A 25,580-nucleotide genomic window follows, 5' to 3' on the forward strand; every position below is an offset into this window, starting at 1 on the left:
CTTGAATGAACGAGAGGATGAATGAAAGACTCGTGAATCATTCGAGCAGGAAGTTCAAGGTCGCCAGTTACGATACCGAGAGAAGCGTGCGCCTATATCGTATTGTGTGTTATCAAGAACACGCAATGCGTGCGGTCATTTGACATCCTTCTGCTTTAAACTCGGGGAAAAGGTCAATCACCTCGGTCGTCAGCTTACAGAGGAAAGAGGAATATACTCGCCAGGCGTATTCGTAATTAACAAGAAGATAAACGCATTCTCCAGACATTATTTTGCAGATATTTTAAATTTGAAACACATGTATATACGTATGTAAAAAATCTTGGAAATATTTTATGTGTAAAAATATGTACATGTAAAAATATTCAAAATATTATTTCAAGAATATTCTAGAATAATATATCCTGGAATATATCTTACTCTTGTAAGACAAAATCTAATTATCTCTTCTTATAAGTCTCCCCCCTCCCTTTCTCGCTGTTAAAAAAATATAAAAATTATCTATTTTAAATCTATTTTAAAATTTTCTATTCTAAACAATATTCTGCAAAAATGTATATACATCTTAAAAATATCTAAAATATTCTGAAAATATCCTAAATATATTATTTAAAATGAGAATAGCTAATAATTTTTTTTTAATAATAATTGGATTGATAACCTTTCAGAGAAATACTGCCAAATTTATATTAATGTAAGAAAAAACTTTTTAACCACTAAATATATGTAATCCGTCAAAGAGATTAAAAGACGATAAAACGATAACGAAGACCGTTTTTCACGTCGCGTGCGAGAAGGCAGCTTTCGTGACGATCTTGATGTATCGCGGTTTCCAAAAAATTTTTTTGCAACGATAATATCGAAGGGGCAGAAATTTGGCCGCGATGACTCACGCCATTCGTGAGCGTGCATGGAAACACAGCGAACGAGACAACACGACACGACGCGGGGTACGCGGGTTCCCAGTTAGTCGGGGGCCAGGGCAACCTCGGCGGCGAATGCCGATGAGTCATGAAGGAATTCCAGCCTCGCGAGCACGGTTAAGCCCTGTAACAGAGAGATAGAGAGAGAGAGAGAGAGAGAGAGGGAAGTCTCGGATCTCTTCCCCTCAACCTCTCACCTCTAGATCAGTAACTCGAGGCTGAATTGCATATCTGTGCGTATCTACTCGCGTGTTGCGTACGACGATGCGTACTCGCGACAAATGATCGATATTGGAAAACAAGGCTCGCTCCTGCTCTTTGTGAATATTTATGTTACATATATTACTTCGTTACTTCATGTATCTATTTTTTTATATCTTTATTTCCTATGATATATATTATGTAATTGGAATACACCTGGGACAATTGGAACATTACTTTCCAAACATAGCCTTCTTAAATTCAGAATAATTTTTAATTACGTATGAATTTACATTCGAAATTAAGTATATGAAAATAATGATGAAAATAATGAGGTAGAAGTTATTTTGATTCAATAAATGCAAAAAAATACTCTAGAAATTCACGTTAAACGCGAGAAATGTACTCATCGAGTGTACTCGTCGCGAAAGGGCGCGGATGCATGCGGAACGCATGATGACTCATCGCAACGACTTTGCGAAAGTGGAATGCCCGTCTTGTCTTGCGTGTCGTTACATTGTGCGTACATGACAGTACTATGGATCGCTACACCGTTACGATGACCAGACAACTTGGCGAGGGATAGTCCATTGACTTTCGCATATAAATATAACACAACAACACTGGATAAAATCGCATAAAAATCATATCTACGTTCAAACAATTAATATAATGAATTGAGACGATATTAAATATCAATTGGCGTACTAAGCTTTGATTATTATTACATATTATCACATAAAACAAAACTTTTCACGCTTCCTGCAAACTTCGGAAACAAGGCAACAAGGAAATATATAAATTCTCTTTTTCTATCAATTCTTTTTTTGGGAGAAATTATTCACGCTCTTTCCGCAGATTATCTGACTCGAAGAGATCCTTTGGAGAGTCATTCACGCCGACGCGAAAAATCGGCCCATAATCGGCGCGAATCAGCGAACCAGTTGATCGCAAAACAAAAAAATATGCATTTGTAGAAACCCAGACGACAGGACTCGTCGCGTCACAAAGGACTCTCCGGTAAAAAACGGCGGAGATCCAGTCTACCGACGATTCAGATGGAAATTAAAGAAGCACTCACCTGAAACAGAGGAAAAAAAAACGATACTTTTTTAGTCGCGCGACGAATTACAATATGAATAGGCGAGACGAGATACATCGGACCCCTTTTAATCATGAGTCCCCGATGTTTCTACGCCCACCGTGTGCCCTCTGCGGACGTCACGCGACGATCAGAAATTAAACGGATTATATCGATGGAAAGCATTCTTTCTCTACTTTTTTATCCGCAGACTAAATTATAGCGATAGACGATCAGCGAGCCGAAATTTATTTATGATAGAATCAACTTATTGTCAGTGGAAATAATACATCTGATATGTGTGTACATGAAATATATCTATCTAAAAGTTTAACGTATTATTAAAGCAACCAATTTTTAATACAAAAATAATACATATATCATAATTATCTATATGTTTTACGTATATGTTTCAAAAAAATCATATTAAAGATATATAAAATCTAGAAATTTTTATTATATTTATGTGTGTGTAAATTTAATTTTTTTAAGTATATTTAAAATTTTATATTCACCAATCTCTCTTCATATCGCGACACTCTTTATCTAAATTCCAGCTTAGTGCAAAAAAAGAGATTATCGGTTGTATTTAAAAAGAATTATGCTTCGACGAGGCGGCACTCGTTATTCGGCTTGTTTCTTTAATTGCGAATAACAAACGCGCTGGAATAACGGTTGTATCGTCATTTGCCAAACAGCTCGTGCATATTTACCGGATAGCAAAAAAAAAAAAAAAAAGCGGGACACGGATGAGAACAAAGAGACGAGGACGAGAGGAAAGTGCGTGGGCGTCGCTAATCAGCGACGGCGCCATGCGAGGTGGATTATCAACCTGCGAGTTTCGAGGTGCGTCGATAAAAATATGCAGCAAAGAAGGTACAGGAAGAGGACGAAGGGAAGACCACTGAGAAATTAGATCCTGTAAATTGTCCACGATGTAAACGACCGCACGAACGTGCCCGGTTACGTCAGGAACTTGCTGCCGCACTCGTGACGCACATGCAACAAGAAACCTGATACATAAACTCGTCGACGTGATTCGCAGCATCGTCTAATATCTGTTTACCGTTAAACAACAGTATTTAAAGTTATAATCGATATTGTGAAAAAATATGAAAATTATAATTTTTATTTCCACCATAACTAAATAATATGGATGTAGTAAAATTAAAAAAAAAATTACAAACTTTTATTTAAAAATTAAAATTAATAATTTAAATCTATCTTTACGAAAAGAAATTAAAAAATAAATATATCTTCTTTCGAAGCAATCTATATGTAAATCAAAATTTTATGAATTACTATTTTTTTTCTTAAACGATGATTGTAAAGTATAATTTGATTTGTTATAGCAAATCACAATTAAATGTATTTTCTATTTTTATCAAAATATCTCATTAAGTAATTAAAAAAATCATTATAAGTATCGAAAAATTGATAGCTTAGAATTGATAGTAGAAACGATGAAGATCGATTAATATTGTCGCGAGAAAGAAGTTTATACGAAACGAGTTATGCCAGTACATTAGAACGCTGATTTAATATGCAAAGCACTTACAGGATCGTTAGTCCTTACAAAATACGAGATAAATGCGCCGCTATACATATGATTCCTTCGTCCGCAAGGACACAAGTCAATTACTTTTTCATCCGACTTGTCTTTTACTGTCATTCTACAGTTAACATCGGTGATTATTGCAGGTATAATAAATTGGGTGATGAAAGAAGTTCCTTCGAAATAGCATGCGATAAACTTTTTGCAATCTACAATTAAATACGTGACTAAATACGCACTTAGAGGCTATTATCAAATCTCATTAAAAAAGTAGTAAAAAAAATCTATATTTAAATTAATAAAATTTTAATCATTATCTTTCTTTTATAAATATTTATTTTTACATTATATTAATTAATATAATTTTATAATTATTGAATTAATGTTACTTAATTTGATCAACATTTTTTCAAATCTTATTTTCATAAATCTTAAATGCGTTATAATAAATTTTCACTTTACTTTAATTGATTAAAATAAATCATAAAAAAAAACATTTTTCTTATAAAAAAAAAAAATCCTGAATATAAGAATAAGCTTAATTACAAAAAAATGTAAAATGGGACAAAAAGCGTCCTTGAAAAGCTGTTCTAAAATCTCGCGGTGGTTTTAACGTGCGTCAATATTATTACGTCCAAAAATAAATACGCGAAAACGTCGGCAAGATGGTGATGCCTAAATTCCTTCTCTGAGAAATTCTCTGCCTCGAAACGCTGCGGCGAATCGACCGCATTCCGTTATTACACGTGCAATTCTCATAATGTTAAATGATCCGAGTGCCAACTGCAACGCTAACGGGATGCGTTTTAATACGGGCTTTCCTATAGAAAGAATTTTGTAATCACATCCGTAGAAAGAATACCGGATAAATATGTACCCACGCGCAGCACGAGTCTAATTAATTAAGAATAACTTCCATAATATTTTTACGCGCAATTAAGTCCGGATTTACACGAAACATTCTTGATGCAGCGCAAGTAGATTCATAAGTTTAAGCGGATTTAACTTCGTAAACCGCTATAGCTTATAATAAATTACACTTATCAGAGAAATTAAAATGTAATAATTTAATTTTTTCTTTTTAAGCAAAAGAATAAACATATACTAAATTATATTAAGATGTTTCACGTTGATAAGATTAATAAACAAGAAGTACATAAATTACAAAAATTTGAAATTTTAATTATTATAATTAAAGAAAAATAATATTTTTATTTTGATGTTGAAATTTAAATGGAAAATGTAAAATTCAAGAAATTATATGCGAGATTAATTCCGATAAATAACGTCGACCACCCGTTGCGCTTACGTCAATGACAAATCGATCTTGATTTTTCTGTTTTGAAAAAATCCATTTACTATCTTTATTTATTATTTATACATGTATATATATATATATATATATATATATATATACACATACACCTATATATATATATATATATATATATATATATATATATATAATATTTATAAAATATTAAACGTATATTATTAAGTATAACCGATAATATTTTCTTTTTTTTTTTCTAAAACCGATGATTCAGGAATGACATTTTCTCATCGGAGCTATAGAGACGCGCACGTGTCATGTTGCACACGATTTGCGTGACATTTCTACGACAACAGAAATACGATTCGATAGCTAGCCTACATGTCGTTAAGGCGATATTCGATGCCTCAACGACAACCAGTCGGTTAGCCAGCCAGATTTACATCATATCACGAGACGACACCTATCCGATATATGTGAGCAGTCATGTAAACATATACACGCACAAATGAGGCGAACTCGTTTCTCTGTAGCAAAATTAATAATTGATTTACAAAATACTAATTTTTTTTCAGCGATGCAAAGTTTTTTTAAAACAGATTCTAAAATTTACATTTTACATAAAAGTGAGTTAAAAAAAAAGAATATTTTGACGAGTGTAGATATTCACTATTTTTTTATAATGTATAATTATTATACATATTAAAATAGTATATTTGTAATAATTATAGATTTTATCGCTACAAGATTAACTTTGCTTGTCCAGCTTGGATATTAAGTATATTAATAAATTGCTTGATAATTCTCTCTATCATTTTTATAAAAATCAAATTAAATGCCAACGATTGAATAATTTTAAAATATTATATTTATGTAAACGTAAGCGTTTATGTAAATGTTAATGAAAACCAAGAATGCATACTATCTTACAATTGGAACGCTATCTATGTTCTATCAATCATTCTTGCTTCCCTCCATATAAATTGGAAAGATTTCAGTTTTCTAATAATATTTTCGTTTTCTCCAGATTATTTATGGCGCATTTTAGAAAGTTATGGTTTGGTATACTTCTGAAATAATATATATTTCTAAATAAAGTTTTTGAAAGTTTCTTGAATTATTATCTTAATGCTTTAATTTAAATTATTTATATGCTTTCAAGCGACGACAATCATAAGTTTATGTAGACTTATCACTTTAAATCAATCTGGAATGCAACAACTGCACTATAATAATCTTTAAATGTGAAGATGGTGTGTCAGATAAATTGATCTCTAGATCATCATTTCATATTACAGGCACAAATTAAACGCATCCGGCTTCCGATTCGATACACGGAAGCTTATTCGACTTTATAAGAAGCAATTAAAATTCCCGGAAATATTTTCAATGCATTATCAGTATATCCTTGCGGATGACAAATAAAGTAATAAGAAATAAAGAGTGACTGCCTGCAACATGATATTTCCGTCATACTTTTATCGAAATCACTTAGAAAGGTCAGCTCGCATTGTAGTTGTCCAATGAACAATTGATTGATTTCCGCTTTTGCAATTTCCATTATAATCTATGTACATTAAATATATTATATAATCACAAGAGGCAAGGGAAAGAAAATTATAGGCTAAATAATTTTTTTCGTAAATAATTTCGAAGGTTTTTGAATAAATTTTGTGCTAGTTACAGGGAACTCATCATATTATTGATCTTCGACCAGAAAGAGATGATCAAGAGAAAAAATGTATATATGTTTCTTTCAAGACGTATAAAAAATAGCACTTCGTCTCCCAACTCTCGGCAATTTAACGCGAATTATACTTAATGACCAACTGCTTGATTGTCTCAATGAGATTACTACCTCCGTCAATTTCTTGTTTTACATGTGCTCACTTCGAGGATACAGGATGAAGGAAAAAACTCTCGCATAAATAAGACAGAATAATAAAAAAAAAAATGGAAAAAGAATTTAAAGGCACCGATTGTAAAGTTTATCTGGATTACAATAAATTTCACTTCACATTCTTTTGTATAAATAATTAAAAGGGCGAAAGAAAAGTTTACTTGATTCAACATAATTTAATTTCAAAACAAAATTTGTATAATTGGATATTATACATATATTCCAATACTTTAATAGTATTAAAATATTTTCGCAAATGCGTGACTCTAGTTAACGCTTCTGGACAAAGACAGAGAACGAAGAGAATCAGAGAATGAAAGAGAGAGGGTGCAAAGAGAAAAGATCCGAGAGTGCCGCCTACGGAGAGCGGATGCCGGGTCGGCGGGGTCACCTCTTCAGCAAAATGAATCTTTTATGCCTCTCTTATACCGGAGTCACTTTTACGGTGCTCCTTCGCGCATCCTCGAGAATGCTCTGTTCTTTCTCCAGACTGGATAAGAAAAAGTTGATCCGGTTCATCGAATTCAATAACCGAATGAAACCGAAGCAGGAGTTGAATTTATTCCAATTGTGAAAAAAAAAAAAAAAAAAAAAATATTTAGAATAGTAATTGTTTAGATGACAGAATATTCGGCAAATCGTATAAATTGTGCAAATTCAAAGTATTGGATACAATTTTTATTTAGTATTTTTTAATTCACTCTATTAACTTTTTTTTTACAACCCTACACAGATAAATAAATATAAATATGATAACTAGATAATTTTTAAATTAACTGAACCTTCAACTTTGTGAAAAATTTTAAATTATATATAAATTTAAAGAAAAAAAATCATGTAAAATTTGAAATCAAATTATATAAAATTTTAAATTACATAAATATTTTTTAGTTACATGGATTTTTTTATATATGAAGTGTTCAGGATAAAAATATATTTTTATCATAAAGGGAGGAAAAAGGAATAAGTTGAAAATAAATACAGACCTATAGAGAGTATTCGTACTATCGCCCCCAGGATTTAAATTATGAGTGATTGGGAACTAGTATGACAGGCTGAAAAAGGGTGATTAATGTAAGCCTCGGGAGGAAGCGGTCACGGCCTACAAAAATTCTCGACTTCCTTCGGGCTATTTCGGACACGAGCTGCGACGGCAGCTTTCCTAATTCGAGGTCTCGCTTCGCGTGCATGCAAGAGCGAAATACCGCCACGAGCATCTCAGCATCCTTCCTTGCTCTCTCTTCCTCTCTTGCATACGTTACATTGATATTAATGTCAACCCAACGGCCATGGGGCATTTGCTTAATGAGAGTGATCGCCGCTCGTGCCACGAACTATCCTATTATTCAATTCGACAATGAAACTCCACGTGTCCCATGTCGCTTTCTAATTATCCGTCAAAAAAATTCCTAGTCGTGTCTTTAAACAATTCTAAACGGACTTTTTAGTATAACATTTTTTTATACATTTTTGAAATTTTATATATATATATTATATATTAAGAGAAAAGCTATTTTTTTTTTTATATACTTTATACTCTGAAACCAACTCTTTTCCATATAAAATAATCTTACAGACAAGATTAAGAAACAAGAAGTCTCTTATTCATAAATGTTACATCTTTAAGTTAAAAGAAATGTTGCAAGATATTAATATTTTTTTGTGTAATATAGTAGAAGATTAAAAAATCTTTCTCTATATATATTATGCTTTATATTAAAAGTATCACACACATGCATATGTATTACAAATTTCCTTAATATTTGATCGTCATTTCAATAACAACAATTGTTGATGTACGTGAAATTGTTATTAATTAACGACGTTAATTGATTACAATAAAACCGAATAAAAAATAATGGAGCATGAAAAAGAGACTAATGAAGCCGAACGAAATGAGACAAATGCTTTTCTACTACGAGGAAATCACTCTAAATATAACGAGACCTAAATACAACGTTGCAGAGCGAGTGTTACAGCGCGAAATTACCAGAGTCCGCGAGAAAACTATATTGCATACTTGAAGATACATGTCGTGATTTCATCAGTATACATGAATTTCAACTGTCTTCTCATGAAAGTAATATTAATACGGATTTATAGCTAGGAATATGTATATGAAGCATCTTTTATAATTGTGATAAGTCAAGGCAAACAGCATCGACAAATTGATAGTCATAGAAAATATCTGAATCGTATAATTGATATATTCTGTGAACTAAATTCTCAACAAATTATGGATAGTAAAATATTTATACATAATGTATTGATAATAAAAATATTAGAGAATACATGAATAAAATATGAATAACATTTTTTCAATAAATATAAATATTAAAATATTAAAAAATGATCTATAAATTATGCTGAAAAAATGTTGAGAAAATAAATACTTAATAAAAATTGACCTTTTATTTTATTTTTTAATTTGTGTATCTAAATTAATTTACATATGACTTATCTTAAAAATCCAATGAATTCGTTCTATTACATATGTAAAATACATTCTGAATAAAATACATATTCTCCAGTTTTGTCAAGTTTTATGAGAATCGTACAAAGATACCAGTTTCGAATCGCGCAAAATTGTTTTTGCACATAGCATACAAGGAAGAAGTTGTTTTTTATCAATATAAGAAGTATGTAATTGATGTTTTCATTTTGCGATAAATAAAACGCCTGTAATTCCTAGTGACGTTTGAGTTGACAGAAAAAAGAAGTCTCGTTTTCGCAGCTGCGAGGAGTTTAATAAACTAACAGAGAGCGACTCGGTTGATCGCCATTACATAAGTTACTACCAGCTGTTCGCTGAATTCGGCATCAACCAAAAAAAGATTACAGCTCGCCGAGCATAAATGTAACGATGTGTCAAAAATATCGTGAAAAATATGTCGCAGCAACGTGTCTACTAATTCTTTCATTTCATCTCACAAGAGAAAAATTTCTCTCATGCATCGCATTTTGAAAAAAATAGCTATGTCGATTATTTGTTTTCTGTTTAAAATCATTAATCGACAATAGGTTTAATCCAACAGATTTGTAATTTGTTGCATATAATGCAATTTTACATATTGATCATGATATAGTATGTTCTTGCAGCTTAATTTATTCAGATTCTATCTATGTGATTTTGGGTTGTTTTTTCATAAAAATAAAATGTCGATTCAATGATTTCCGAATTGTAATAAAATGACATAAAAATAACGAATATTATTATAAATTAAATTTTACAGATAGAGTAAGCGGATATTTTTCAATTTGAGCAATTAATTTTAAGATTTGAATTACAAATTTGAATTAGATGCAATTTTTTAGAAATATGTAAAATTTCTTACAACTTTAAAATTAACTCAAATTACAGTTATTTCAATATTACGAGAAGATGTATTTTAATTATTAAATAACTAAGCATGATTATAGCATATAAGGGATACAAATATAATACATCATGTCGCGTAGATCTTTTTACCTTCGTGTGAAGACCCGAGAAGAAGGTACGCAGCGGCGCGGAATACGACGACATGTTGATCTTGTTGACGACCATTGCTAGCTGTCTTTTAGCTGGACTTCCTCCTCACGATCCGAAGTCCGAAGTCTTCTTTCATCCAGTTGTCGGCGTCGCTTGTCGTTTTCCGTATAACATCGACGTGACACTTGGCGTCAAGATTAAAACGTTCGTGCTCTGGTCTCTATCAAACGTACTTATCCGCTTCGTTTCGTCTCAAAGTACCGCGACCATTTCAAAATTTGCATTGAATTACTTCGCTGAGGAAATCATCGGCAATCCAGGAAATTGACGATTTAGACGAATCTTCGTCGCGAACATAAACTTGACAAAGCGACTAGTAAGTGGTTTCCATTATCAGTGTCTATACTATTGCGCAAGATCTTATCACGTACCTCCACTATATTTTCCTCGTTGAAGAAATTCTTGGCCGAAATATACGTAGTTATAAATATATCTAGTTCAAGGACACAATAATGTCGAAAAAGAATGTGTCAAAGCCCAAAGATATCTTGAAGAGTTCGTGAAAGGCGATAGTTGCATAGAGATTGACACACACTAGGACACGTTGAATAGATTTCCTCTTCAAGCGACACTACTCCAAGATCTCGTTTTGAAGTTTACTTAGATATCGAATGGTGCTTGTCAAACAGATTCCACATTCAGACTCACAAAGATCATAATCAGAAGACTCGTGTCCTCTTATTTTCATTTCTATCAAACGAAATACATCCAACAAAAAATTCTTCTCCGAGGACTTTCGTTTGTGAACGTTTCAAAGAGAGTGAGCAAAAATCAATAATTGCGTTTCAGAATCTCGCGCTTATCTTCACGCATTCGATCGAAGCGCGTCGAAAAGATCTCTCTATTGAGAAGCACTCGAAGAAATCTCGAAGAGGCGAATTGCGCAGCAGCAACAGACCGTGTACCTTCGAGATGGACACACGCGAGAATACTGAAGGAGAGCGCGTTGGCGGCGATGTTATATATAGCTACCCCTACTCCTGAGGATCGAAACGAACGGAACCCTCTTAGGGGGACTCCGGATAGCGGTGATTGTTACCGTGACCTTCGAACTCGGAGGGATGTGTCGCAGGACACCCTGAGGAGGGATAGAACGCTGACCATTGGAAGGTGGACAGGACGAACATCGTGGTAGGATCGGTTAGAGGCCGGCCACAAAACCGTGAAACGATGATGAGATCGATTCGCTACTCGCGACGCGATCGATCCGATCTGATTGTGAGTGCGAGAACGCCAATGTCAGGAGAGAGACAGTGGGGGATATTATGGGGAGGTACGGGGGTGACAAGTGTTCTCCTTTGTAAGCATGCAACGACCGATGATATCGCTGAACATACTGAGTATGGTGAAACAATTTGCATTAATAAGCAAGTATTACACTGTACGATTATTCGTAGCCCGAATGGTAAATTTAAAACTAATCTTCGCAGAGGAATAATTAATTTTTTTTTTTTTTTTTTTTTTTTTTTGTAAAATTGGTAATGATATGTAGAATTACTTCTCTATATATGTTTACGTATAATGATATGTTAAAAATAATTTTAAAATGGAACAAATTTGTATTCACTTATATTTTATCACATTTGTTAAAAGTCAACTAAAAATTATTCTTTATTCACCAGAGATTTCGAGATTCATCTATTTGTGTGACTGCATCTAATTTTTTTAAGAATTCAATTTGCATAAATTCCTGGAACGATGTATAATTAGTTTGAAAAATGAAATAGTTTTTGGCGATACGTTCCTCGAATCACACATGTGTCAAAATGTCGCGTATACATCCGTAACTTTTTTTCATATATAAACTTTAAAAGAAAAACACGAACGTGATGATGATTTTTCCGGGAAAACTTGTCTCTTCCGAACAGTCATAATAGAAAAGTTAGTTTCAGAGAGGTCAAATGACTTCGATAAATTGCATCCGAATTAAGGAAGTCAAGGAATCATGTGTGACAAATAACGTACTGATCAGTTTTTTTTTTTTTTTTTTTTTACTAAGAAAATTTTGACGAAGCGCCGCGAAATTGGAGTGGAAACGAATTTCGCCATGGTCAGCGACATATGGTGTGATCGATGGTGAAATCCGGGGAAATAACATGTGATAAATACGCGTATAAGACAAATATATATATATATATATATATATATATATATATACGTATCGCGATAAATGGAGATTAATTTTCGTCATAATTAATTTACTAAATAATTTTTACATAATATTTAGAATATAAATTGTGTTATTTATTTATAATATATATATATATATATATATATAGATAGATAGATAGAGCTGTCTAATTAATTTATTGTTTATTTAAAACTAGAAAAGAACATTTCAGGAGAAACATTTTCCGTATCTATTCCAAGAACCGAGAATTTTACGCGGCGGATCCTGTTGTCAGGAAGATCGACAACGTAGACGACTAGTAGGCGTCGATGAATCAGGGTCGAGCGTCTCGACGACATTAATTCCGGACGACGATGGCTCTTATTTGCGATGAGCGTTCCGGAAAGAAGACGATAAGCGGCAAACGGAAAGTGAAAAGAAAGCACGGCGACAACGAGTTGGGCGTGCATTTATATACTCCTGTATGCGTTCGTGTGCACAGCATGTCGCGTAGTTATCAAATATATCTTTCGGAATAATATAGGGAAGAACTGAAAAAAATTCTCGTAATTGCGAGTTTTTAATATTTAACATTAAATAACTCTTATTTACTTATTTTGATATTAAAAAAACACAATTATTTTCAAATTTCAAACACTCAAGGAATATCATTTGATTTCTCTCGTAATTTTATAATCTCATTATTACAAGAGAATTAAAATTTCTGATGCAAAGTGTCTCAAAGCTAGTGATTTCAATCAAAATATTTACAACATTCGCAACAAAAAACCCCAGGAAAGTCTATAGTCTATAATATCAAATTATTCGTGATGATTAAATGGACTATTATGTCTGTTGACATAATATGCTGCAGTATTCGTCTAATCATTCACGTACTTTCATCTCAAGTCTATTATTGTTCAAATTTCAAACTGGACGCATAGTTCAAGTCATCAAATCAATCACGATTATCTTATGAATTATTTACTCGGTGACGGGTAACAATTACGACGATAATTTCGTCACCGAATAAAGAAGAGATGTTCCAACGGGAAAGCATTCTTCTTTAAGCAGGCCAAGGACGTACTTTTCGATCATAATCCTTCTCGTCCTTTCCAGTTCCGATTTATTGTTAGATTTAATTCGACATTTTGTCGACGTTATATTATAATACTAGGTTTTCTCTCTCTAACTTTAATTATAATATAATAATTGTTTTCTCCATCTAATACATCACGTTATAATAATTTATGTACAAAATATACATATTTTCTTCTTTCGATATAATTTTGCTTTACGTGTCCCTTTAATATAATTTTAATATAAATAAAATAATTATATAAAAAATAAAATTATTTTATTATTTTGACGAGAAAGAGATTAAAATTATAAAATTGTTATATTTATAAATTTTTTTATTCTACTACATACATGTTACAAAATTTTTGTAAAATCAGTCTTTTTACTGGCCGATTTTTTATAAGAAGTTTTTTTTATAAAAGTCTTTTTTCTAACTTTACAAAAACTCTGCAATATATATGTGAATAATTATTTTGTTTCATGTATCATTTCAAACTAGTGGAACTTTTTTTATCTTATTTTCTCTATAGCAGAATTTTTTATATCTTCTAGGAAAAATATTTTGTCTCATCTAACTAAGCATCACATATTCCACGAATGTTTTCTTACAAACAAAATAAAATGAGGTTTTAAGTGTTATTCAAATAGAACTGAAGAATGATACAGTCAAAGAAAGAAGAAGAGAGAAAGAGCGAGGGGACGAAAGGATTGTTAATCGCACGTAACACGCGTGATGGATGTGAATTGCTCTCGGTGGCAGTAATTTGTGTTTTTTTCCCGCCCTCTCCGCTGCTTCCTCCCATCCTTCTCTCCCTCACCTGCTCGATCCAGCTGTTTACTTATGTAATGGTTGTGCAATAATTAGCGGCATTTAAGCAATTGACTGCCCGCGGCAAGTACCGCGGCGGTCCCACGATGGCGAATAAAAGAAGGAAAGAAAGAACAAGAAGTACTGTTTTACGTGTTCTTTCTCGGCCAACTTGTCGAGCTTGACATTGCCGAGGCAAGATTTATGCCATCGCGTTACATCGCGATGTTTCCGTTTGACATTTCTCATAACTCCCGAGATATCTTACATATAGTAATTACATTAGATACGTAAAGATTAAAAAAAAAAAAAAAAAAGAAAATAAGTATAGCTCACAAACGTTCCACAAAATTAGTTTGCTAATTATGAATTTAATTAATTAAATAATATGACTAAAGATTGAAGTAATATGTGAAATTACTTAGCGACTAGAAATTGATTTAATTAAGCCTTACTTTCGATAATGTTCGAAAGAGTCATAAGGAAAATAATTAAAATTTCCATATTAATTGCACCTAACTATATTATTAAGTATGTGAATTAGTAGATAATCAAAAAAAATCTTAAGCTTAAACAGATTTGTGAAATAATTATAATAAATATATTATATTATATTTAAAAAAAAATAAAAAAATATATTCACGCATACAATAATTTATAATAAATAGAAGATATATAATCGTATTAAATATGTAAAAGTTTATAATTTTATTTAAGATAAGTACTGTATATTATAATGTGTGTATATATGTATATATTGTGTATTAAAGCAAATATCATGAGATACGAAATAATAATTATAAATTCGTGATAAAATACGAGATAGGATCAATCAGCAATCTTTCTCTTACTCTCGCTCTGAACGAGAGCTATAATATTGACAATTATAGCAATTTTATTATGAAATGAAATCCAGTCGCGACTGTTATCGTTTCATGTTCTCGGAAAGAAAAAGTTTTAGAGCACATAAGTAAAGGCTGCAAAAGCGACGAACATTTAATAATGCTAACTGTGAAAACTAAATGCTGCTGTATTCATCGGTAGGAATAATCAAAATTTAAACGATAAAGCAATTTTTCAAAAAGTCCGATGCGCAGTTAACTGCATAGAGAATAATTATCTGGCCACAAAATGAAATTTATTCGTTATTGACGCAATCGAATTTGTAAAATTACGCGCAAATCTTGTGCAAAGAACGACTCTTGACATTTATGAGTTATTTTATCGTAATTAATAAGACAGGATACAAGATTTTTTCTTCTAATAAGTATCTACGAGAATAAGAATAAACGAGAAAATCGCATAAGCAGTTCGATGATTAGCTACGAGAAGTAAAAAATTCTTTATAATATCATTGTAATATAAACAATTGTGAATTTTTGTCATATCTTTTTATATGGATCTTACATTTAATTCTTTGTAGGAATTAAGTCAAAAATTAAGTAAATTAAAAATTATAGGTACCTATATATTATAAGTGTTAAAAAATTAACACTATTATAAGTTAAAATTAAATATATATATATATATATATATATATATATATATATATATATATATATAATATAATTAAATTTTAATTTAAGTTTAAATTTAATTTATATAGTATTAATTTTTAAATCTATAATATACTTATAATTTCTAATTTACTATAATCAATCAAAATATATAATATTGTATTACACGGAGAAATTAAAATACATACCTAGACGTATAAAATTACATAGACCTAATTGAATTGAAATTAAAGTTAAAGGAATATGACAACTCTCAGAATTCTTCAGTGCATTATAATTCGAAAAAAAATGAGTGAATTTCAAACGCATAACGTATTTTTTCGCTACCTTTTTTCATATATTTTTTCGCGAATGTTTCGGCGCTGTTTAATCGAAATCAAAATTGGCAGCAGAATAGCTGCGTTTATAACTTCCACGAGCTGGTTTAGTATTTCGCCAAACTTACGCAAATACGCTGTGCCAAACACAGCGAGTAGTCGCACGATCGCTGCCAAAACATGCAGAGAATGTAAATGTTGTGGAAGGCGAACCATTCCATATGGCAAAAATTTTCATAATTCTTTTTAACTTTATCTCTCGCAATCTCTTTTTGTTTTCACGTTTTTATAAATATTATCGCTAAAAACATTTCAATTTATAAGTATATTTTTTCTTGTGCAAACATAACCATTAAAATTTAATATTTCTATTAAATAGATCTAGGTATTTTTAATGATATTTATAAATATGAGAGAGATATATATTTTCAAATAATTCAATCTTTTTTATATCAATAAAAAGGAGAAACATTATTTTCTTCAAACTCCTCTTCTTCCTCTTCGTCTTCATAATCTTGCTCCTCTTCTTCTTCGTCCTCGTAGAGTGTCTCTTCCTCTTCTGGCGTTAATAGTATCACATCTTCAGCCCCTTTAGGAAAATATTCCGTTAACATTTCTTGTGCTTCCTCGTCAACCTCTGTCACGAAGAACGGTTCGATGCTGACAAAGGCTAGGAAAGTTTCTTCGTTGATCTTTCGAATTATCACTATGAACACCTCGTCGCCAGTTTTATACTTCACCTTTTGTAAATGATTTTTTTACAAATTTTCTGTCATAAATTGCATCTTGTTAAATTACAATAAAAAAAGATATTTAATTCTCTATTAATTCTATCGAAATTGTAGTATTAAATTACAACAGAAAAATAATTGTGTATATTATTCAATATAGCAAGTTTTATCATATTAGTTGTCAAGTTACAATAAAGGGAAAATGGTGCACCTTGTTCTCGAAATCTTCAGGCGAAGATGCGAGACGTCTGGCATAAGGAGGTTGATCAAATTCAAAGGCGCCAAAGTGTTCGATAGCGTCGCGATACATTTGGTACGCATCTCGCAAGATATCGAATTTTGACGCTTTGAATTTGAAGGCGCACAATGGTAAGGGAGGTTTCGGTTCTTCATAAGGATGAGCCTTTTCCATGTAAACCGGAAACAGAGTCTTGAAGACGTGAACTTTGCTTCTAGCCTATACGAGTCCGGTAGTCGTAACCCGATTATCAGATTGTCAATATCACAATTTATAATAAATTTTCAACAAGCATAATATAATATTTCTTCTTTGGAAAGACGACTTTTTTGTTGTAGATTGTAATTTGCATAAGGAATTATTTTATAATATATAATTATTCATTCATTTAAATTAAAATTTGATTTTAATTTAGCGTGCTATATAAATAATTTTAATTTAATAATTAATTTTCAATATCCTCTGACATTGATCTTTCAATCGTACTTGAGGAGGTACCCAAGCAGCGGGGTGCACGCGCCGTGTGTCACCCTCAATTGCCGGGTCCGGTTCGTGCACGTACACGTGTCTCTCGATATAAGGTATATCGTACGTCGGTCTAGGCACAGGTATAGTGACACCAGTTTGTACAAGTGGTGGCGGCTGTGTCGTGATGATGCTGATGAGATAATTCTCAACGTCGTGGATCGCGCGAATCGGATATTTCATTGAATTGCGTTCTGGACTTTCGTGCGGATAATGCACCGGCCAATCCGGATGCGGCGGTTTGCCTTTCAGCCTCATTGCCATGCACTTCCCATCGGTCAGTCCTGAAGAATTGGTGTTTGCGCAATTTTTCTCGTTTCTTTCTCTTTCTTTATTAATATTAATAGAATAATACATTTTAATGCGATATAAAGTGGATCGATTATTATGTCACGAATCTTGCGACTGTTCTCGTGAGTATATCTCGTTTACTGTAATGCACCTTTTATCAATTCCTTGGTGATGTCGACGCCACTCTCGACAAACATTCTCTCGATGATGTCCTCATTCAGCTGGATACGCAGCTCCTCCTGCACGTCGAAACACTGCCTGAAGAGATCCTGTACGAGCTCCGTGTATGGCGGACTCTGCATCTTGTCCCGCGGTCTGCCGCGCTCGTCCTTGAAGACCCACGGATAAAGCACCAGCATGGTATTCTCGCATAGCTCGATCATCATTTGCGCCATAAATCGCTCGTATCTTTCCAGCCTCTCAGCCTCTTCTTTCGCCTGTTTCTTCTCCTCCACAGCTCGCCTTTTCACGCAGACGATTTTTGCGTGAATATACGCGATTCCGCATTTCATTCTTTTTTTCGCGTCCACGCAAGTTTTATTAATCTCACGGCGACATCGCGGGATCGTCTCGAGCATGTTCGAGTAAAAATATCGCGGACAGTTAGACAGAAATTTATAACGTACGCGACAAAGTTATCTAGTTTTAAGTTTACTTGCGTCATTGTTTAATCTCATAATTCGTCTCACGATGATGAAACTATATTATTAATTAAGATCAAGGATTAGAAATTCCTGGCTTGGCAAAATAAATTTCTTTTCAATCACCTAATGGCTTCCTCCTTCTGCCATCGAACTACTTCTTCGGGGGCCCGTTCAAACACATCCTGTCGCCACTTGGGAGCTTCCAAGTGCTGTGCCCTCTTTATCTCGTCCATCAGCAGCTTCCGCAGACGCGGACAGTGCGCGCCAAACATCAGGTTCACCATCTTACCATCCTGCAGGAACATCCAAGCGGGCTCGCTTCGACCACGGAATCTCGCCAAGTCATCGATGTCATTGTTCCGCGCGACCGCGTAATCCACCGCGTCGCCTACCTCTATCTTGACCTTTTTCAGGGTACTTGTCATGGCAGTGCATGGTCCGCTCCAGTCCGAATACACGTCCACGACGATCAGGCCTGGGCGACTCAATAACTGTCGCCACTCCTCGTCGGTGTTCACCTCGACTTGTAGAGCCGCAGACCCAGCTTTCTTCATGATATTTCGCTGCGAATTATTTCGGCAACTCCTATCTCGCGAAGAGACAAATATTCTCGCTAACTGCGTGAAGTGCCGCTCGAGAGACGAGTGCGAGATGAAGGATAACGCGAGTGTTGATAACAATCTCTTTAAAACGATTCTTCCGAGACGTTCAAGTGGAGCAAAATGTCTGGCGTATTTCTTTAATATATATGACGATAATTTAGCACCTTTGATATTTCTGATTATATATTTTTTATTCGTTATATATATTTTTTCAGAATTTTGTAATATTTAAATATAATTCTTAACAACACTTTTTTACATAAATGTATATTCTAAATAATATCATTACATTTTATATCATATTTTGGAAATTTTGTTATTACTTTTAATTGTTATTATTAATTATTATTAGAATAAAATTTTCGTGGTTGATAAAAGTTTTATTTCTATAAGGCATCATCTCTCTTTATATACATATGTATGTATACGTGCATTGATAATGACGCCGAAATGATTACTTCAGTTTCCTTGCATACATTATAGAGACGCAGTTGCGGATGCAAATTGGTGGAAAAAACGATGCTTGTTTCAGCGGCGCGCGAGATAACGAGCTCGAGATTGCCTCGCTCGAGCGTGAAGAGACCGACTTGTGTTTCTCGCGCGCGTAAGGAGAGGCGAAAAGAGAAGAGTGCAGGAAAGAGAGATCGGGGCCGCCGATAATGTCAGCGTCGGCTCCGCGCACTTACGACCGCGGCGGCGACGTCGTTTAGGTTTACGTTCTTAATTCACGTCCAGCCGCGATAATTAGTCTCGGACGAGATCGCGAGGCGACTCTTGACACATCCAGTCTCTCTTCCAGAGAACCTCCGATATGAATCACGAACGAGATCCACGCCGCGCAATCTTGATTGGTTCCGTCACACGCAAGAAAAAAGATTTCCGCCCGTATATGTAGCGTTTATCAAATTAAACAAAATTCAATAAAAAAGAAAAGCAAACATTCTTGCTCTAATACGTAGAAAGGATACGAGAGCGATTAACATGCGATCTCATGATTTCATCGTCGGAGTGACGATGACTCATACAGGAAAAGCGATCGGACCGGACGACGCTGATCCTTATTCCGTTTCCAGAAATGCTCCCGCAGTTTCGCGGGAACCGACAGGCGCCGTTCATTGCGACGTCATTCGCCACGACCGGAAGAACGGCAAGATCTAAGTAAAAAATTGCGACCGCAAGTTATGACGCTCATAGCAAAGATAATGAGTGCGATAAAAATAATTATAATAGCGGTCGTGAGAATGCGATAGTTAATTGTTAATCTTTTCGATAATTGTCACATATATTTTGCTTCACATTATATAGAATGCTTTACATGTAACGTTTTAGTATATAATCTATTTTTTATTTTCTCCTTATTTTTAACCGAAACATATGTATGATTGGTAAGCGCTAAGGATATGTTTTTCAAATTAAATATCATTCACAAGTTAAATTAATCCAAGAATTTTATCTTTTATTTATTTCCAAACAAATTTTAATTTTAAAATATTTTAGTCTGAAAAAATATATATACTTTATATTAAATATTAAAAAAATTCTTTTTTTAAATACTATGAATAATATATATATATATATATATGTATATATATACATTTAAAAATATATTGAAAATATATATCTCCTGTCTTTTACGGAAAAAAAATTTTCATTTTTTTCTTGGTAAGCAATTAACCATCTTGATATGCAAGTATGTACATTGCTGTAATTTATCGTTTCGTTTCATCGTTTCTTCTCTTCAATCACATGTATTTCGTATATATTGCAACTTAAGCGATGTCAATTGAGGTCGTCACACGTGCCGTCAAGTATTGCGCCATTAATTTTTAATTTTTTTGCAATGTCCGATAACAAAACACAGGCCACCGTGCGAACGTGCTCGATGATCAAACTCGATTTTTCACAGAACAGCAAATTTCAATCATTCGCGAGGATTCAGCGACTATGGACACTAAGATTCCGGTTTGCTGACGAATCAAAACCGTGACTGGAATTTGTCGTGTTGTGAGAAATCAATTCTCGGGTCAATCGAGTTCATTCGCGCGCAAGCAAAGTGGAAAAACGTAATAGCGAGTACTTGCACAATATAAGTTGAAATTGCAGAATATAATCGTATGAAGAAACACATTCGTGAAAAATATGAGTATCAAATTTTCATCTGATATGTCCTGCTAATAAAATATCTTAAAATGTCTAAAATATAATTTTAGACAATCTGTGTATTTTTCGCGACAAAAATCAACACAAATTTATTAATAATTTTTTATTATTATTTATTTAATTTATTTATATGTCACATATATATTGGAATATATGTATGTATTCTAATATATATTTTATATAAATTAATTTCTTACAAAATATTTTCATTCTTTATGCGCGTTTGATTTTATTTAAATTAATTTCAGTAAAATTATCCATTATTGTTAGTTATTCCATTATATTCATTAATTAGACTCCAATATTTTATGAAAATTTTTTATAATGTTATTTAAATTACTCAAATTAATAAATGACTGAATTAAAATAAAATTTATACGAATTTAGCTCACGCAGTAAAGTTTATGTGCGCGAATCCTCGAGCGTCCTCATTCGTCAATTTTATTTCAGCATAATAATAGTGAGCCGCGAGCAAAGAAATGCGTCTAAACGCGTCTATCAAGCTAACGATCACGCCTTGTAAAAGCATGTTTACGATCCCATTGAGTGCCGCATTGTTTCGCGGCCGCGATTGACCGCGGTGGCGGAAAGAAATCGTCGCCACCACGACTACACCGTCGGCTCCTTCTAAACAAAGAAAACGACGACGATGCCACGGAGAGTTGCTATAAAGGCAAATAGTGAGACGAGAAACGAGCCCAATGAGGCTTAACGATGCATTTGCATTGGTCATTAAGATCGCTAGGAAAGTCTGGTGTCGGCCGGTTTTGCTTAACAAATGCACGCAAGATTAGATGAAAGTGACGGTTTTATCTTGCAGTTTTCTTGCGCAATACCCCCAATACGCTTTCCCGCACTACTCGTGCTTCTCATCAAGCTTTGATACTATCAACCCGCTAGTAGCTAGTATATGGATACCAGTATTTTGCATCCGAGCAATATTAAAGTGTAAGATATATAAAACAGTTCTTATTTAGAAAATTTATTCAAATTTTTTATAAAACTTAATACAAATTATGGTTAATTAAGAATTAGAGCATGAAAAAAGAATACATTGATTAAATATTAAAAAGAGTTAATTAAATTTGACAGAAGAACTATACACGTCTCAAAATAAATAAAAAAACGCAAATATAATATTATTAAATGGTATAAAATAAATAAATATATAAAAATACTCTCTTCCATTATATCTTAATATAAGAAATAAAAAAATAATTCTGCACGCGCGAATTCAGCGCATGTACATCAGTAACTAACTAACAATGAGTATAAAAGAATTAAATTTAAATTCGAATTTTTTATTGTATTAAAAAAATTCAAAGATTTCTAAAGAATGAAAGAAAAACAGATTCTTTATAAATAACTAGCCTTTTACTATTGGAATTATGTATGTCGTAGGCAAATGGTTATTTTAGGAAAATAGCTTTTGACTGGGTAAATGCTATCTGACGGATCAAATGGCTTTCATTCGTTTATTTGTGTTCAAATGCTATTTTCCTAGGCAAACAGCATTTGTCTAAACACTGATTAGGAAAATAGAAATAAAGATTTTGTAAAGCAAAAATAGTGAATATTTAAAAATAAAAATTTAGTATGTTTAAAAAAATACTTTGATATTTTTTACTCCTATGCAAACAATACACTAATACATAGCCTTTTTTTAAAATACATAATATATATTATATAAAAAGTAAAAATCTCACAATCTAAATTAATAATAAATTTAAAAAGCTAGTAACAGTTCATGATAAATATGTTTTATTGCAAAAATTTTCTCTTTATGCTTTTTTAAATTAAGATTTTTTGTTTAATCAATTAAATAATTAGAAAGAATAATGCCCTTGAAAAATACAGAATTTTGAGATTTCTTAGAATATTTATGTTAAGAACATTACACAACAATAAATACTTTATTAGCGATTGGATTGATTAGGCTCATATAATCCAATTTATTTCTATAAGCTCATATTGATAATAATATCTCTAGCATGTTTCTATAAACTTGCAAATTCTGGATTGATTTTCAAAATATTTCAGTTAATTATTTTATTCTATTTTAATTCTATTAAACTGAAATACTCGAATCTTTCCACTCTATTTTTGCTTTACAAACTATTCTTTATTTCTATTTTCCTAAATAGTGTTCAGGCAAATGCTGTTTGCCTAGGAAAATAGCATTTGAACACAAATAAACGAATGAAAGCTATTTGACCAGCGAGATAGCATTTGCCTAGTCAAAAGCTATTTTCCTAAAATAACCATTTGCTTACGACATGTATATTATCTTATCAGAGATCAAAAAATCGTAGAATAATAGATTATTTAGAAAGTTCATGATATAACATTTTGTTTCGAAATATATTATTCACTTAATCATAAAATCTTTTCCATCATGTTCCATCGACATAACGAATTTTATTAGCGTTACACGATAGTTCTGAATCAAAAGAACGTTTGTGGACTTAATGAAATTATCAATCTGGTTCTCTTGAGTTGATTTTTTACAATATCAAGGTCTTGAGAAAAATATCCACGGGTCTTCGCAAAATTATTCATATCAAGGTTATCCTGTTAATCTGTTAATAATACATTCTTAAATTACAGTGCTTACGTAACGAAATGTCTGCGGAAATTATAACTGGCGCCAAGAATTACGTGCGCTCTCAAGATCAGCAAAGAATATTACACATAGTGTCATATAGATCCTGTATTTTTTTTTTCTCCATTCTCCGATCAATTTGGAGATCTTTATGTAACAAAAACAGTTTTGAAACTATACAATATTTTAAATATCAGAAATTATGTAGATTTAAACGAAAATATAAATGACACTATATATTTTTATTAAATTTTATGTAAATCTTATTTCGACGAAATTTTAGTTTTAGAAATTAAATGTAAAAAATTTGTTAAAATTGTAGAACGACATTGTAAGACATTTAAATTTTTACTACGAAAAAGTTGATTTGCGCTAATTTCTTTATTCAGGCATAATCTTTTCTTCATAATTATAGATGTATTCAACATTTCAATATTTGGATATGACATAAACTTATTTGATATGACACTTCTCAGTATAAAATATTTTTTTGTTACTTAGAATATTTATATATATATATATATATATATATATATATATATATATACATATTTATGTTTATTTATAATTTTTATTTATATAATTATCATTCTCGCAAGAGTCCCGTGGATCCGCAAAAATGCGGATGTATTCGTCAACGCCGTTCATATGCACATCCGGTTTGCTTTCTTTACCCCGGGTCAACTTCATGGGAGAATTCTCGGTACTGATCCACGAAACTTTCCTCGTTCGTCAAGTAAGTATGTACACGATACAAATCGTGTTAACGTGCAATGCACGATAATCACGAATGTGACTCACAGTATAGTCGCCATTATACAAGCCAGTACAAATATCACATATGTATATAGGTATTCTTGAAATATCGAATAATTTACAATAAAAAATGGAGCAATAAAAAAGTATATTATATGTTCTATGATTGTCATTTTGTTTTGAAAAATGTACAGCTCGTTAAATTAATATGTTTAGAAGTCTAGACACGCACATTTGACGATGTTATACAATCCTATAGATATTAAACAAAAGCACGTTCGATACAATAAAATTCACAAGAGGTACATATATACTTGTTACAGGAATCTCTTTTTGCTGCGAGTAAGAGAAAAAGAAAAACTTCGTAACTCGCTCGTTAATTAACTGCCGTCATTTGTCATAGCTAGACGAACGAGGAAGAATAATGAGCATGCGTCGGGAAAGAGTGAAACATCGCTTCTGCGTCTTGATTAATTTGTAAGTTAAATCGTCGTGAGAGTTTAGCGAAACCTTGATAAACAAAGAGACGATGAATATAAATCAGGTGTTTGAAAGAAGACATTTCTTATTAAACAGAGAGAAAATCCTTTCGGATCTCCTGACAGCGCATTTAAGAAGTTAATATTTTATCATTCTTGTTTATAACAGCTGTAGAGTATTGGAAACATTTATTGACACGACGCATTTCAATAATATTTATTAAAATTGTTGAGCTAGAATGTCTATTTTTTTTAATT

At 32.5% G+C, this 25,580-nt stretch overlaps 2 protein-coding genes across 4 annotated transcripts in view; both read right to left on the reverse strand.

Moving 5' to 3' along the window:
* The window catches only part of Sarm (sterile alpha and armadillo motif), a 104,844-nt gene that overhangs the window by 38,626 nt on the left and 40,638 nt on the right, over positions 1-25,580 (reverse strand). The window contains exon 1 of one of the 3 annotated variants that reach the window (XM_072890957.1): positions 10,403-11,936. The exons of the other annotated variants lie outside the window; for them this stretch is intronic. Within the exon in view, the coding sequence (XP_072747058.1) occupies positions 10,403-10,477 (75 nt within the window). The 5' untranslated portion in view covers positions 10,478-11,936. Of the gene's footprint in view, positions 1-10,402; positions 11,937-25,580 lie in introns of those variants that run through there. 3 annotated transcript variants of the gene reach the window in all.
* On the reverse strand, positions 16,151-24,610 carry LOC140665148 (uncharacterized). The gene is made up of 5 exons (XM_072890901.1): positions 18,847-24,610; positions 18,231-18,541; positions 17,750-18,072; positions 17,237-17,482; positions 16,151-17,034 (listed from the first exon to the last, which is right to left on the reverse strand). Exons 1-5 carry the CDS (start codon positions 19,275-19,277, stop codon positions 16,747-16,749), a joined length of 1,599 nt encoding a protein of 532 aa, XP_072747002.1. The 5' UTR covers positions 19,278-24,610; the 3' UTR covers positions 16,151-16,746.

This window comes from Anoplolepis gracilipes, chromosome 4 (genome assembly GCF_047496725.1).
Source record: "Anoplolepis gracilipes chromosome 4, ASM4749672v1, whole genome shotgun sequence".
Lineage (NCBI taxonomy): Eukaryota > Metazoa > Arthropoda > Insecta > Hymenoptera > Formicidae > Anoplolepis > Anoplolepis gracilipes.

Bases quoted from the DNA above. Each gene is read 5' to 3' on its own strand.
- LOC140665148 (XM_072890901.1), bottom strand. From the start codon at position 19,277: ATGAAGAAAGCTGGGTCTGCGGCTCTACAAGTCGAGGTGAACACCGAC. The intron at 18,073-18,230 runs GTGCATTACAGT...CCAATTCTTCAG, and splicing joins CACCAAGGAATTGATAAAAG to GACTGACCGATGGGAAGTGC. The intron at 17,483-17,749 runs GTACGATTGAAA...GGACTCGTATAG, and splicing joins CTGCTTGGGTACCTCCTCAA to GCTAGAAGCAAAGTTCACGT.